This window comes from Thalassophryne amazonica, chromosome 21 (genome assembly GCF_902500255.1).
Source record: "Thalassophryne amazonica chromosome 21, fThaAma1.1, whole genome shotgun sequence".
In the NCBI taxonomy this organism is placed as follows: domain Eukaryota; kingdom Metazoa; phylum Chordata; class Actinopteri; order Batrachoidiformes; family Batrachoididae; genus Thalassophryne; species Thalassophryne amazonica.
This window is the reverse complement of record NC_047123.1, coordinates 21,430,408-21,444,910: the sequence shown is the minus strand read 5'-3', so window position 1 is coordinate 21,444,910 and position 14,503 is coordinate 21,430,408. Positions and strand designations below refer to the sequence as shown.

General features: G+C 41.4%; 1 protein-coding gene across 1 annotated transcript; it reads right to left on the bottom strand.

Annotated features, from left to right (window-relative positions):
* Positions 1 to 294: 294 nt before the first annotated feature.
* On the bottom strand, positions 295 to 10,901 carry xkr5a (XK related 5a). The gene is made up of 7 exons (XM_034162099.1): positions 10,684 to 10,901; positions 7,902 to 8,085; positions 7,581 to 7,765; positions 7,281 to 7,493; positions 5,080 to 5,249; positions 4,827 to 4,938; positions 295 to 3,751 (listed from the first exon to the last, which is right to left on the bottom strand). The coding sequence occupies exons 1-7, from the start codon at positions 10,790 to 10,792 to the stop codon at positions 2,805 to 2,807; spliced, it is 1,920 nt and encodes a 639-aa protein (XP_034017990.1). The 5' UTR covers positions 10,793 to 10,901; the 3' UTR covers positions 295 to 2,804.
* Positions 10,902 to 14,503: the final 3,602 nt, after the last annotated feature.

Below are 14,503 nucleotides of genomic sequence, written 5' to 3'. Positions count from 1 at the left end.
CTGTTCAATATAGACTTCTGGGGTTGTAATTGGAGAAATTACATAGTGTAATTTTTGCTTGTTGCACTACTAGTCACAGCTTCATGGTGGAGCCCTTTTTCTTTCACTTGACCTTGAAAGTCACACTCAAGGTCACTCAAGCTTTGATCATTAATTGTGTCTATGCAGTGCCCAATTTGCCACATTTCTTTCATAAATGGCATAAATAATCTATTGTGTTTCTGTTCATCAGTTTGTTATTTCAGGTCTATTCAAATCTGATCAACCATACAGGGAAAAAAACGGACACAATTGCCTTTTAGCATTTTTATTCTCGTCACCCCAGTATGTCAGATATTTATTGCTTGTTTAAAGCCACCAGTGGCTCCGCACTTCACATTTTCAGAGTTTTATATCGACAGTCACCTCGGAACAAGAGAAAATACACAAACCCAGCACAGTGCTTTGCCTGTGGATTTTGTGTGTTTCATGAGAACAAGCAGTGAGCGAAACAAAATTTGGCCCACACATAACCAAGAGCACATTAAAAACTCAAAAACTATAACCATCTTTTCATTTTGTTTCACAGCTGACATTTGAGAGTTAAAGTACCTGAGAGATCTTTTCTCAAAATCAAAATATCAATAATAATAATTTAAAAAAATGTATTACAGCAATTAATAAAGTTAGAACATCAAACAGTTTTGCCAGGTTGCCACAATGGGCCTGCTCTAAGCATTGCCAGTCAACGTGAGTGTACAAAAAATACAGCATATTACTGTCTGAGGGGACAGGAATATGATTTTTCAATCAAAATAAAAATAAATTCAAAAATCACAGCAAAATAGATATTGTACAGAAGATATTTGTGCTTTTGAGAAGCCAGTGAACATCTGGCTGTTGCTGAGATGGAAAAGATCTCAGAACAATGTCTCCATCTGCAAAACTGCTAGAAGTCATTAATCTGACAATCACATTTAAGGGAGCCATATTGTGCAGGACATCTTTTTGAAATCTTTAATTTAAAGCTACAGTGTGTAGGATTTAGTGTCATCTAGTGGTGAGGTTGTAGATTGCATTATCCTGTTGATGGTCAGTATTTTGTTTTCCTTCCTGTTTTTGCTTCTTTGGCAACAAGGATTCACACTCCATTGCCTTCTGATAATATGTAAAATCCTCTAGTTCAAAAAAATGAGGGTTATCAAAGTTGGTAGCCTGCCCTAGCAACAAGCAGACAGCGTATAGGGCAGCCACCACTGATTCTTATTATTTTTCCCCTCAATCTTCTGGGCCCACCGCAAAATTCAAAGTTCAGAGCAAGTATGACCCTTTTGGGTTACTGTATCAATATGGCGGTGCAACCAAAGACTGTATATATACTGGACAAAGCCTGCATGATGTCACCCATAGCGTTTCCTACAGACTCATGTCTAAGCGTTGCCACATTGGCAGCAGCAGCCTCGCTGATTCACAATACACTCAATGCATAAAGGGGCCCCTCTGTCTGTGTCCAAACCAGCTAAGCTAACAGGCTAATCTCGGTGCGGGTATTTATTAAAACTCATTGTTGAGGACTGTGTAGCAGTTCTCAAAACAATTTACTTTGGTGTGGATATTAAAAGTCACTTAATTTCTTTGTAATCACACATTAATGTGGCTTAATAGATCCGGCTACCGATAGCTGCTAAAAGCGCTAACGCCATTAGCATGCAGCATTTAAAATACTCCAAAGTATAGACGCAGCCTCCACAACAGCTAGCAGCCGAATTACACAGACTGTGAGCTGCGATCGGATACTACCAGAGGCGGAGTCACTGTGCTCAGCTGTTGTCACTCAAATTGACCATGCCCCCAATTTTACAGAACTATGTGCCTTAAAACATCTCTAACTTATTAGTTAGAGAAAAAAACACCCCCCATATAGTTGTCATGGAGGAGGAAACTAGCTATAGCAACCAAAACATTTTTGGTTTTTTTTTGTACCAGGCGGTAAACATGTTTATTTCAACTATAAAGTTGGACATTTTAACATGGACTACTATGAGAATGCGCTTTGTTTTGTAGCCAGCTTCAAGTGGTCAGTCAAGGAACTACATCTTTTTCTTATTCCGGTTGGGCTTCATCTGAGACCATCGAAGCTTCCCGCTTGGGTGCAAGATGGCGGTTTCCATGAAGGGCTCATTCTAAGATTATTAAAATGCATTGATTTGTTATTGCAGGTAATTAATTACACATGAATGAGCAGACGGTTATTAATGCTATATTCCATTAATGCAAATTTCCACAAAGGTCCACAATGGCTATGACTGCTAATACAGATACTACGAAGCTGTAAATACAATTTTGACTTGAAATGGCTTTTTTAGTCTTCTGTGACGTATGTCAAGGAAGGACTTACCTGCTTTTTCTGTCAGACATGATTAAAACGTCAGAGAGAGATGGAAAGTGTAGCAAACAGCAATTCCTGTTACTGAGTTGCTAACCTTTTCTATTTGGGTATTTTAGGCTACATACTTTAAGATATGTTTTTAAGTCACCCGGTGTTCTATATTAGCTTCCTGTAAATATGTATATATGTATAATATGACCCCTTTAAATGTTTCCCCTCTGCATTTTTGGCATTTAGTTAAGCTAATGCTTCTAGAACAGTGTGTCTCTTACAAGCTAGTTCGCAAGCTAGCTTAGCATGACCAGATCTGTTTCGTGTTCTAAATATAGACATATTGAGTTGAAACGTCTGATTGGCTTTTTCATCCAGCACATTTAGGATTGTTTAGGTACCATCTAATAAAGGCTGCTCTTAAAACATTATGTCACAAGAAGGCTTAGAAGTTATCGTCTTCATCTTTTCGAGACATAACGAGCTGTCTCCTCGGACCTGTGAAATGCAGGACGCTTGATGGGGAGCCCAACATTCCACAATCCAGTTTAGGAGTGGAAGTGCAATGTGGCCCGACCCGGCTCATCAGCCCGCGGATGTCTCGGTGAAGGGATGGATCACTTGGGATGGAGTTAAGGTGCATCCCCCTCTCCGGTCCCCCAGTGTCCCGGTCCAAATGTGGGTTACTGGTGCTGCTGGGTGACTGAGGATCAGCACTGAAATATATCGTTGAACTTGACTCTGTGGGGCAAAAATACGGCTCTGGACTGTCGCAGAGCACAGATTTACCCTCTGGTGAGCGGCGCTTGAAGTCCGACGCCGGCGACTCCATTGGGCTCTCCATCTCCAAACTGTCGTCCTCTTCTTCAGGTTGTTCGTTCGACGTGGGTTCACTCACACTTTGAAACTCATCTTTGCAGTCCGAGAGGGGTGCCAGACCCTGACCCTGAGACTCATCCATGGAGACAGCCTCGCAGCTTGCGGCTGCCGTGATCATGGCGCTGTCATTATTCTTGAACTCTTGGTTGTACTCTTCTGTACCCAGTATTGCTGCTGCTCCACTGGCCCCATATGCCCTGTTAATCTTCACCAGGTCTCCGGTTTTCAGGGCCAACCGGATCAACAGCCAATGGTGGTGGTAACAAGGGCAAGAGCTGTTAGGTCTGGCACCGCATAAACCCGGATGTTCTAGTAGGGTTCCTGCAATGCCTGAAAGGGAGAAGCTGCCATGGTTTTGACTGGAGGAAGGTGGCAGGCTTTTATCTCCAAAAGAAATGGAGGACTCTCCTCGTTCAATACATGTGCTGGCCATGTGGTTGTGAGTTGATCCCTGGGAAATCTCTGTTGACTTGGGGTGGAGTAACCGGTAGTATAGGACCAAAGAGGTAGCACCTGGAGAGCACACAGAGAGGCTTTCCTTCAGTACAAATTCTTTCATTAATTTAATTCATTCTGGAGACAAGCTGTAGGATTATTCTCAGTGTGGGTATTTTAGCACTTTATGTAGGTGGAACCCCATTTTTCAGAGATCAGAAAATATTTAAAAACTTCACAATGTACAAGTGCTAAAAATCCCTTGGAGTTCAGTTCAATGTGTTGAATGTGACATTTCAGTAAACCTGGGTAAGGTTGGTTGTCCTTGAGAACTGAATAACCATGCACGATGGACACGAGTGAGTGAAAACACCTAGTATCAAACGGGCTTGAGGTCTCCATGAGGTGACCTTGTGTACAAAATTTCACCTTGATACACAAAGTCTTTGTAGAGATATTGCATACTGAGAGTTTCACAGGCAATGCCCCCTGAAGGTCATAATTACGATCAATGTGCGCCCAACGGTGAACATATCTGAAGTCTACGTGTGGCAATCTTGTGTACCAACTCCAAGTGGACCATGATACAAAATGGCAAGATATCATGTACTCACTGACCACACGGATACAAACAGACGCACTTGCCGAGTCGAACAACTGACCCGCTCTGCTTTTGGTGATGCAGATAATAACAAAACCTCCACCGATTTCCAACACCTAATTACATTGCACATTGTATAATGAATTTCTTGAGGTCTGGTGTGAATTGCACTTCAACAGAATGTCACGCACTAACATCCAAGTTTGTCTTGGCCAACCTTGGGGTAGATAAGTCTGGCAGTTGTATTGGAGACGCGGGGAAGGTTTTGACTGGCATAATTGTTGCTAGTAAACCCCACCCATGTGATCCAGGCTGGATATATTCTCAGGTTTTGCTCATGTGCTTCAGTGATGGCACTCCCGTGGTAATAAAGACTTCAAATTGAAGCAAGGCGTCTGTCTTCCTCTTCTGCGAGTCAGGGCAGTTATTATTATTTTTTTTCTGACAGAGAGTTAATAAACGCCGTGCTAATCATCATGTTTGTGTAAAAACTGCGGCGATCCCTGCTGGCTCGTCTCAGCTGAATCCTATGCAAAGGAGGGCGTGGCTCACCGAGGAGAAAGCTACACAGCACAGCGGCGGGGAGGGTCATGTTGTCCCATGATGCTTCACTGAGGAAGTCAGAGGCAGCCAGTAGCAGAGTGGCATTCTCTATGAGCATGAACTGGAGGAGACAGAAGGTCACACCATTAGTCATCTGCAGACAGCGAGAGGACACAGAGGCGACAACAACTAACTGCACACTTGTTCTGTGTATCTACACAAACTGAGGAGCTGGAATTTCACCCGAAGCCACGCGCCTCACCGCGTAAAAGCAGGCCATGCGAAAGCGCGAAGGTCCGTCTTTGATGTTGAGGAAGAAAAACACATGGACGAGTCCCATGATGCCATTGAAGGCGCGCCAGCACCAGGGGCCGCTGCAGATGTCTGGTTGCTGTGATACCAGCCAGAAGGAAGCAGTGAGCCAGTGGAAACCTGGAGGTCAACACAAAAATAGACTTGGCAGCAGCAGACAAGAATCCTTGTGCAGAATATCAATCTGAAACAGAGGAACCTCTTGATTAAGCGGACACGCAAGCATCACTGCGTCCGACGATGATTGCATCACTTGTTCACTTGAATATAAGTACATAAAAATCAACCTGTTTATTATTATTATGGATCATTTATTTTGAGCAACCAGTGAGCATACGTCACACTGCCATCACCTTGCCTTCACTCTGATTGGCAGTCAATATGTCGCAACGCTCAGCATTTGCATAAAATAGACTTTTCGTGTGTTTTGGCCCCACCTAGTTTATGATATAGCAACCACAAAATGCCCAAACTGACTGAAAATGAATAGCAGCTCTTTGCTTTGCCTCTGTCTCTTACAGCTAATGTGACCAAGGGGTGATGGGGTCCCAGCCATGCTGGACTGCATTGTAAACAATGCCCTCGGAGTGCTCTCTGCTGGACAAATTATGTAAAGACACTATTTCCAACAGCCAAAGTGTTTTTCTGCACAGTTTATTCTGGAAAACAAAAGTTTTCATATTGGCAAAAATAAGTTCAAATTGTGTCATAAAATCTTGGGTGAAATTCAGACCTTAACAGAGGGATCCCAATGTTCTCAATGTTAACTTGAGTAGAGAATATATGACCATGTTTATTAATGGAAGCAAAATGCATTTAGTCCAAAAATGACTGCCAATATAGGCATTGTGAACATATTCAAACATGTTCCCTCCCATTGGGTGATGATTTTAGTTTTTGGTTTGGTTTTCATATGACAAGTCTTTTTTGAGACATAAGCACCTATTTTCATGTCCAAAATGAAGGTCACTGGAGGGTCATGGTGAAAACAAAAGGTCAGATTCAAAGGTATGGCAGCTTTGAAGGAATTACATTAAGAAGATACCACCCCTTTTCAAAAAAACAAACAAACAAACAAAAACCTCAATGTCCCGAAATGAGGTTAATCTGATGATCAAATCAAAATTAAATAAAACGTGCAAACCTATTGATCACCCCGTCCAAATTTAACAAGATTAACAGCATTTTGTGTTGGAATGAGGCAGACGAATAGACCCCAGTGCTATAACTCCCATGATGCATTGTGCTGGGAGTGAATTAGAGGCACAGCGGATGTTAGGGGTGCAATGGATCACATAGCGCATGATTTGGATCGGATCCTGATTTACAGTCATAGATCAAATCATTTTTTGGATTTGCAAAAAAAAAAAAAAAAAAAAAAAGACAGAAGACAAACAAACATTGCCTCCAAGTGACACGCGCCACACATGCCAGAAGTTGGGAACGTCCCCCTGAACAGCTTACTGGTCTCCCAGCCACCTCAGCTTCACCCAGCGAGGTTGGGACGGCACATGGAGGTGTGGCACACATAGTGTCCTCAACCCCTGATATTTCAGAGTGATTCTTTCCGTGCTTGGACCCCAGTGTGCATGTCTCCAGCAACACAGCACAGGCTGTCTGCTTTAAACATGCTCTGATCACGTGAATGCAGCTGCTTTGATTTCTCTATAACTCTGCCATTATAACTTTAGGAGTCATTCACCTTGATAATGAATCTGTATTTTATGCTAGTCTGTAAACGCCACACAATCAATGTTCGGTTTGTATGCATGCTGAACTGTGGGTAGGTGAGGCGGTCGGTACAGATCACAGACTGGAACTGGACGTTGCCATTACAGACCTGAACAGTCAATGCCAGCTGTGTGGAAACATCATCCTGGCACTGATCACCTACCTGTCGATGGCAAATATGTTCAAAATTCAGGCATGTGTCCAAACTGTGCTCATGAAAATACTGAATTTGGAAGGATGAGGTCGACCTAAATATGTCACCAAGAATTTCAGTGGGAAAATTCATTATTTTTTTTGGAACTCTTTACTATTAAATGAGGGATTTTAGATTCAGTACTGGAAGTGAAAATTTAAATATTGGCTGCGATTTCTATCAATTTAGCATACAGAGTGCTGAAAATAATAAAACTTCCTGCTTACCCACCACGCCGCAGACCCACCAGTTAAACACCCTGGCGAAGAACGTGAGGCAGGTCACCCTGGCTCCCAGCATGCCCGCTCGCCACACCAGCTGGCACAGCAGAGCAGCCGGTGGCATGGCCAGGTGTCCCGGTCGGATGAGGCAGCAGGCTCGGCTGTACAGCACCAGGGCCCAGGAAACGGACAGCAGGCACAGACCACAGCAGTACGCCACTGAACAGAAAGATGGACAGTACGAAATGTCTTGACGATGCATTAAATACTACATTTATAGAGTAAGCGGCACAAAGACCAGCTCACCTGGGGACATGATGCCCACATCAGTAGACATCACGACATACGCCTGCAGCAGGCTCTGAGGCAGCGTGAGGACGAGGGCCTCCATCAGCCAAAGAGCGGCGACATCCGCCTGTTGCATGACGGCGAAGGCGAGCTCAGCCACTGAGCTGTGTGTGTGCAACACAGACCTCATGCATTCCCACAGCCTGTCACAAGAGGGCAGCACAGACGTCAGAAAAGCATCTCCTTGTGATATTGACCTGTCCAGCATTTATACTTGAGGTAATAATCCAAACAAAAGCTGCTTATTAGCCCAAATATTCGTGTGGCGGACAATCTCGCCTTTTGAAGATGCCCAGGTGCAGCACGTGTATGACAGAGAGGAAGCAGCGCCTGTCATCGCCGTCGTCGTAGTACCACTTCAGACTTAACAGCTGAACCGCCATCCCTGGTACAAAGAGGCCAAGGGTGAGCCCCACCCACTGCGTCTCCTCGTTCCAAAGGTAAAAACCTATGCAGTAGATCACTAATGCACACAAACAATGGAGGATCAAACATATTATTGATCACCAGATGAATCCCTGTGGCCAAAGAAGCAAAAACATGAAGGTCTGGTGAGAATATAATGCAACCTGACCACGAGATGATACTACAACCTACACACTGCAGATTTAAAAATACGACGAAGAAGAAAAAACTGCATTTTTGTGTTATACTGCAGCTTCCTGTATCAGATCTGTTAATACATGGCTTCTTATCAGGGATCAGTTAATCTGCCAATTTCTTTCTGTGTGACTCATCAACTCCCCTGTGGAGAACTTTACTAATGCTGTAATTTTATCTGCTGGGAACAGAAATACCTGCTGAAGGCAAAGTCGCTGTGCACATCCAGTCACCTTGTGTCCTTGACATTGGCTCTGAGCTGCTACACGGCGCGGAACATGGTGTTAAATACAGATCGGATGTTGTGTGTCTGTAAGACAATGTTTGCAACCTTGTTTCACTGAAATTTGGTGGTTGTTTTCACGTTGAGCAAATTATATTTTGAGGCAGTTGCTTGTTCTGGATTATTTAAAATTTGGTTTGATTATATATATATATATATATATATATATGTGCGTGTGTGTGTGTGTGTGTGTGTATGTATGAACAAAACTACAAAAAAATTATTAAATTCAACACATTTAATGAAATTAATATTCACATGCATTAATTTAGAATTGCAATTATGGAGATAAATTTACATATACCTTGGCAAATAAATTTCAAGCTACTATCAAAAGAAAACTGATTTTTACTATTATTATGTAGTGTTAAAATGCTGTCATTGGAATCTATTTGAAATCTTATGCCAAAGTTGTTGTATAGTTGAATAGAAAATACTGTTCTGCACATGCTGGTATAAAATCTTCATCAAATGTGCAAACACTTTGAATATAATGGTGCATGAAAGTGCTATTACGCTGAACTTGGAATAACCTGTCATCACATTTCAGTAATTTGTGAAAAAACTGTCATAGAATATAAGCAACAGCGGCCTCCAGTGGCTACAAGAAGCAAGTCATAAGTCTTCAAAAGCAACTTGACAGTGTGTCACACTAAATATTACTTAAAAATAGAAATACTGTTATTTTATTTCAACAGATTCAATTCTCTGCATGTGCGGCCCTGGAATTTCAATAAATATTTGTAGAAAATTTCCATTTACCTTGTCGTTGCTTGGCGGTGGCATGATTCAGTTTCTGCCAATGAACGCTTTATGTCTGAAGCAATTGGATTACAGATTTGACGGCCATGTTGTACTGATTTGTGCATGTGTGCTAACAAGCTAGCATGTGCACATAAGCGTATTAACTTGTATTATACTATGTTCAGAAACCTCTTTGAAGCTCGGAAAGACCCAACATAAAAAAAACCCTACTTCTGGAAACAGTGCATTCATGAGATTACCTCAATCAATTAATTAGCCTACCACATTAGAGCTAGGCCAGGGGTGGCCAAGTTCGGTCCTCGAGAGCCACATTCCTGACACTCTTAGTTGTCTCTCTGCTCCAACACACCTGAATCGGAGCAGAGCGACAACTAAGAGTGTCAGGAATGTGGCTCTCGAGGACCGAACTTGGCCACCCCTGCTGAGCTAGGCTAACATTATCTTTTGGAAAAAAATGAATTCATCAAAGACATTTTTGCTGATGTGTGGTGCTAACTTATGTAATTGCACGTAGACTGTGAATATATTACATATAGCAATAATGTCTAGTTAAAATTTCATTTTAAAGATGCATTTTCAACATTAGTAACATTGTTGTCTAACCAGTTGACAATGTGGCTGCCTTAGCTAATGACGTCAACTTGGATACCTCAGGTTGCTCAATTTCCTGATGACTTTCTGAGTGAAACTCTGGCCCAACAAAGCATTCAAGGTATTTTTCCCGAGCTAGAAGTTGAAATCTCCGACTTTCCCCTGGTTTTGAATGCAGCATAATGTTAATACAGGCAACATAATAGCAGGGCTATTATTTTGCTTGTTATAAGACACCAACATAGCCCAAAATATGAGGTTCGCCGATCTTCACCTGTATCTATCAGAACCCAGCATTTCATAGCTGAATATGCTGTGGTTTTTATGAAATCATTCATAGAAAATTTGCAGACTCATTCACTGACTGTGAATCCCGTCTTTGCTGTGCTACCACAGAGGAAAAAATGTCAAAGGCGAAGTGAGCAGTCAGCACCTTGATGGCTAATATTTTATTTTGCCTAAGATCGTAAAATAAAATAAAAAAATTTTAAAAAGTGAACTGGTCCTTTAAGGCAGTTAGCTCAAACTGTTAGCACGGAGTTAATTTATCAGGCTTGACCTGTGATTAACAGCAACGTTTTGTGGAGATACAAGAGAAAAAAACAATCCGGTTTGTATATAAATTTTTAGTATAAAACGGATAACCTATTGGAGAACAATTTAAATTCCAGGTTCGCTAATTTTTTCAGTAAAAGCTGCCAAACAGCACCACCTCGCGGCGTGGCTGTGCAACTGCACGCTTCGTTCATTCGAGGTGAACGAAAACAAGCCCATCTCACGCGCACGCGCACACGCACACATTTCACAGGTCGGCCCACTTACGAGCGCCCCGTTCGGCCACGATAACCAGCGCCGACGCGCCGAGCAGCAGCGCCTGACAGCCGGCGACCCAGCGGCCGCTCCGCCGGCCCGCCGCCCCGGGAGCGTTCATCACGGCGCCGCGCAGCAGACCGGGGATATTTTCCTCAGCATCGTTCACCCTGCGTGGGTGCACCGCTCCGCGCTCCCACTCTACATCCACCGCCTTCCCCACACACCCAACTCCACAGTACAAAAAAAAAAAAAGACACGTGACGTCACTACGTGTTTTTAAAGGAGCATTCCGTCTTTACCAACATTTTGCATTACCCCATTGTTTTCACAAAACAATTAAAATAATTGTCTCGTTACCTCAAGAAAATGAAATTTTGTTTTCTGGAGAGAACTCGAGAATTTCTCAAGCACAATTTGCAGATGCAGATTCATATCAGATAGAGATGTTTACAGGCGTCGCAAGGTCGGGGTGCTTCTCCTCTGCTGCGGCGAACTCAGCCGTGTTTGTAGCAGACGGACCAACCTGGAAGTCAACAAAACTGTCACGAGTTGGAGGTGTTTCTTATAGTGCCGTTGCCACTATGACCATGAAGATCGTTGACTCGCATAAAACGACTAATCTACAAGTTTAGCCTTTGATGTGTAATGGAGATTAGGCGGAAAATGTTGGGCGACTAACCTTAGTCGACTACATAAACTAAGTAGACTAAAAGATTAGACTGCTTTATGAAACCGGTGTTGCAGACTGAATGGTCCCCCTAAAAAAATCTGTCCCCCTTTTGCATCTGTGCATGCGTCATTTCGGACCACAGCAGCACGTCTGAGACAGTCTCCTCACCCAAAGCAATCAAAAGGATTAATGTGATTATTAGCCATCAGATGATAAAGGTAAAACCTCTTAAATCATTCTAAAGTCAGTTTTAAGCAGAAATGAGGCGTTTTAAGCAGAAAAAAGGCAAAATTCCGTGACGCCTTGAAATGTCTGAAGCGCAGTGAACGCATCAGCTAGCAGCTCAATTAGCCGCAGCATTCCGCCACCTTTTATGATGAAATAATGTTGAATTTATGTTGAAATGATTGTTGTACAAAAGGTTCAGATATCTGTTGCGGAGATAGATGATTACTGGAGGGAAGTTTGAAGCAGAAACGAGATGATAATCTGTAAACCTTGTCACCAGGGGGAACTGATTTTTAGGGGGACCATTCGGTCGGCAGTGATGCCGGTAACGCGTTTAGTAACGCGTTACTCTAATCTGACCACTTTTTTTTAGTAACGAGTAATCTAACACGTTAATCTTTCCAAATCAGTAATCAGATTAAAGTTACTTCTCCAAGTCACTGTGCGTTACTATTATTTTTCATTGTGGGTCGATAGCAGCATTAAAGTTGGTCCGTGGGCAGGAGGTCGGGGTTCGACTGAATTGCCCACTTTAAGCGAGCTGTGAGCTTTTCATCCGCGGTTTTTTGCAGCTGCTCGACTCGTCCTCCCCTCTTAAAGCGCGGTGACAACAGCACACCTGCACTGAGCTTTACAAAGACATTTTTGGGTGATTCTTAGACTACGGGCACTTTTATGTCCCTTGATCATATTTTATGAAAAAAAGAAAAAAGGGGAAATTTCACACTTTTATAGTTATCTTTACAATGAAAGTGTTTGAAGAAATTTGTCCTAGTAGTCTATGATGACTTTTTCACCTTTTTTCAGCATCATTATATGCAAATATTGCCGTTTTGTGCTTGTCCCACACCCAGACTTATGATCTTCAATGATAAAAATGAATAGTAAACAAACGTTTTTTCTAATGTTTTAAAATATCTCTGAATAAAATCTCAGTAAAATAATCAAAACATAATTGGGGTATTCAATGTCATACAACTGTTGTGATTTTTGTTAAACAAAATGTAGTTGTCCCACACTATTGCCGTAATTTCCACCACAACAATAATGTCCCTTTAAAAAGTTTGTATGAAAGATTATGTGGGTAGTTTCTATGGAGATAAACAATAACATCAGAGCACATGTATATAGCGCCAAATCACAACAAACAGTTGCCCCAAGGCACTTTATATTGTAAGGCAATGGTGTGGTGGAAATTACATTTACAAGGCCAATAGTGCCCGTAGTTAAAGAATCACCCTTTTATGCTTTTTTCCTCCTTTATTTAGAATTCTGAGCTGAGCCGCTCCGTATCTGCTGCTAAAAACAGCGACGCGTCAACAACTAACACTATTTTCCACTCAAATACACCTAAACTGTCTTTCTGAGGACCACATGATGTGAAAACGCAATAAAACTTTCTTACCTGTAAATCTGGTCATGTTTTCTGCATAAATAAATGTTATCCATTCTTTGTGCTCAAATGCCAAAGCAGGGGCGAATCCAGATGGAATGGGGCATGGGGCAAGGATGTGCCCCCCTCCCCCACAACACCCCTAGATTAAAGGTCCAGTTTTGAAGCCGTTTTTTACTACAACTACTAATATTGCTTAAAATAATAATAATTTCGACAAGTAAAATGTTTAGAGATAATTTAAATGTTAGAAAAATGTTAGAATTTAATAGTTACATTTATAAACAATGTAGGTTCAAAATTGCAAGTTTTACTGTTACAGTGCTGTCAACAGTTAAATATGAGGTCAAGAGAGAGGTCTTTATTTTACTTTTTATAAAACAAGTATTTATTTTCATTGAAATCAAGAAAGAGTGACTATAAAGTGAGTTTTGGCAAAACAGGTATCATTGTCATGTTGAGGTGGCAGAGGGTTGTTGTCGGCAGCTGGGAAAAGTAACTAAAAAAGTAACTAGTAATCTAACTTAGTTACTTTTACAATTGAGTAATCAGTAAAGTAACTAAGTTACTTTTTCAAGGAGTAATCAGTAATCAGTAATTGGATTACTTTTTCAAAGTAACTGTGGCAACACCGTTGGTCGGTGACACGGTTTCATAAAGCAGTCTAATCTTTTAGTCTACTTAGCTTACGTAGTCGACTAAAAGGTTATAGTCGCCCAACATTATCTGTCTAATCTCTGTTTCACATTAAAAGGCTAAACTTGTAGATTAGCCGTTTTATGCTAGTCGACGATCATCATGGTCATAGCAGCAACGGCACTACAAGAAAGTCTCTCCTTCCTTTATCCTCCATGAAGTGTTGGTACACGATACCCGCCTTTTTTGAGGTAAGACACTGAAGTTTTGTCGACTGAAATAAGATTAGCCTCCTCTGTAGCAAGCTAAAAACTTCAGTCGGCTAACACAAAACTTTAGCCAACTAAGCGCTTTATGCAACAACTAATGTCAAAAAATTAGTCAACTAAGTGAGTTTAGTTGACTAAACACGATTAGAGTACTTTATGAAACTGGTGCTTTGCCAACTAAGAGCTTAGCTGGATTTTTTTTCTATGACAGTGGAATCATTGTCACATTATCTTGGAAAAAAAATGTAAATTTGTTTTACAGACAAAGGAATAGGAATTAAGTTGTTTCAAAATTTATCTCAAGAAACAACTTAGTTTTATACGGAGACAGTGAGTGGAATGATTCACTCATTATCCTGAGAAAATTCCACAACACTGTAATGTCCCTTTAAACAGTTTGTATGAAAGATTGTTTGGGTAGTTTCTATGGAGATAAACAGATGTCACTGTTTATCTCCACAGTGTTGTGGTGGAAATTACGGCAATAGTGTGGGACAACTACATTTTGTTTAAAAAAATCACAACAGTTGTATGACATTGAATACCCCAATTATGTTTTGATTATTTTACTGATATTTTATTCAGAGATATTTTAAAACATTAGAAAAAACGTTTCTTTACCATTCATTTTTA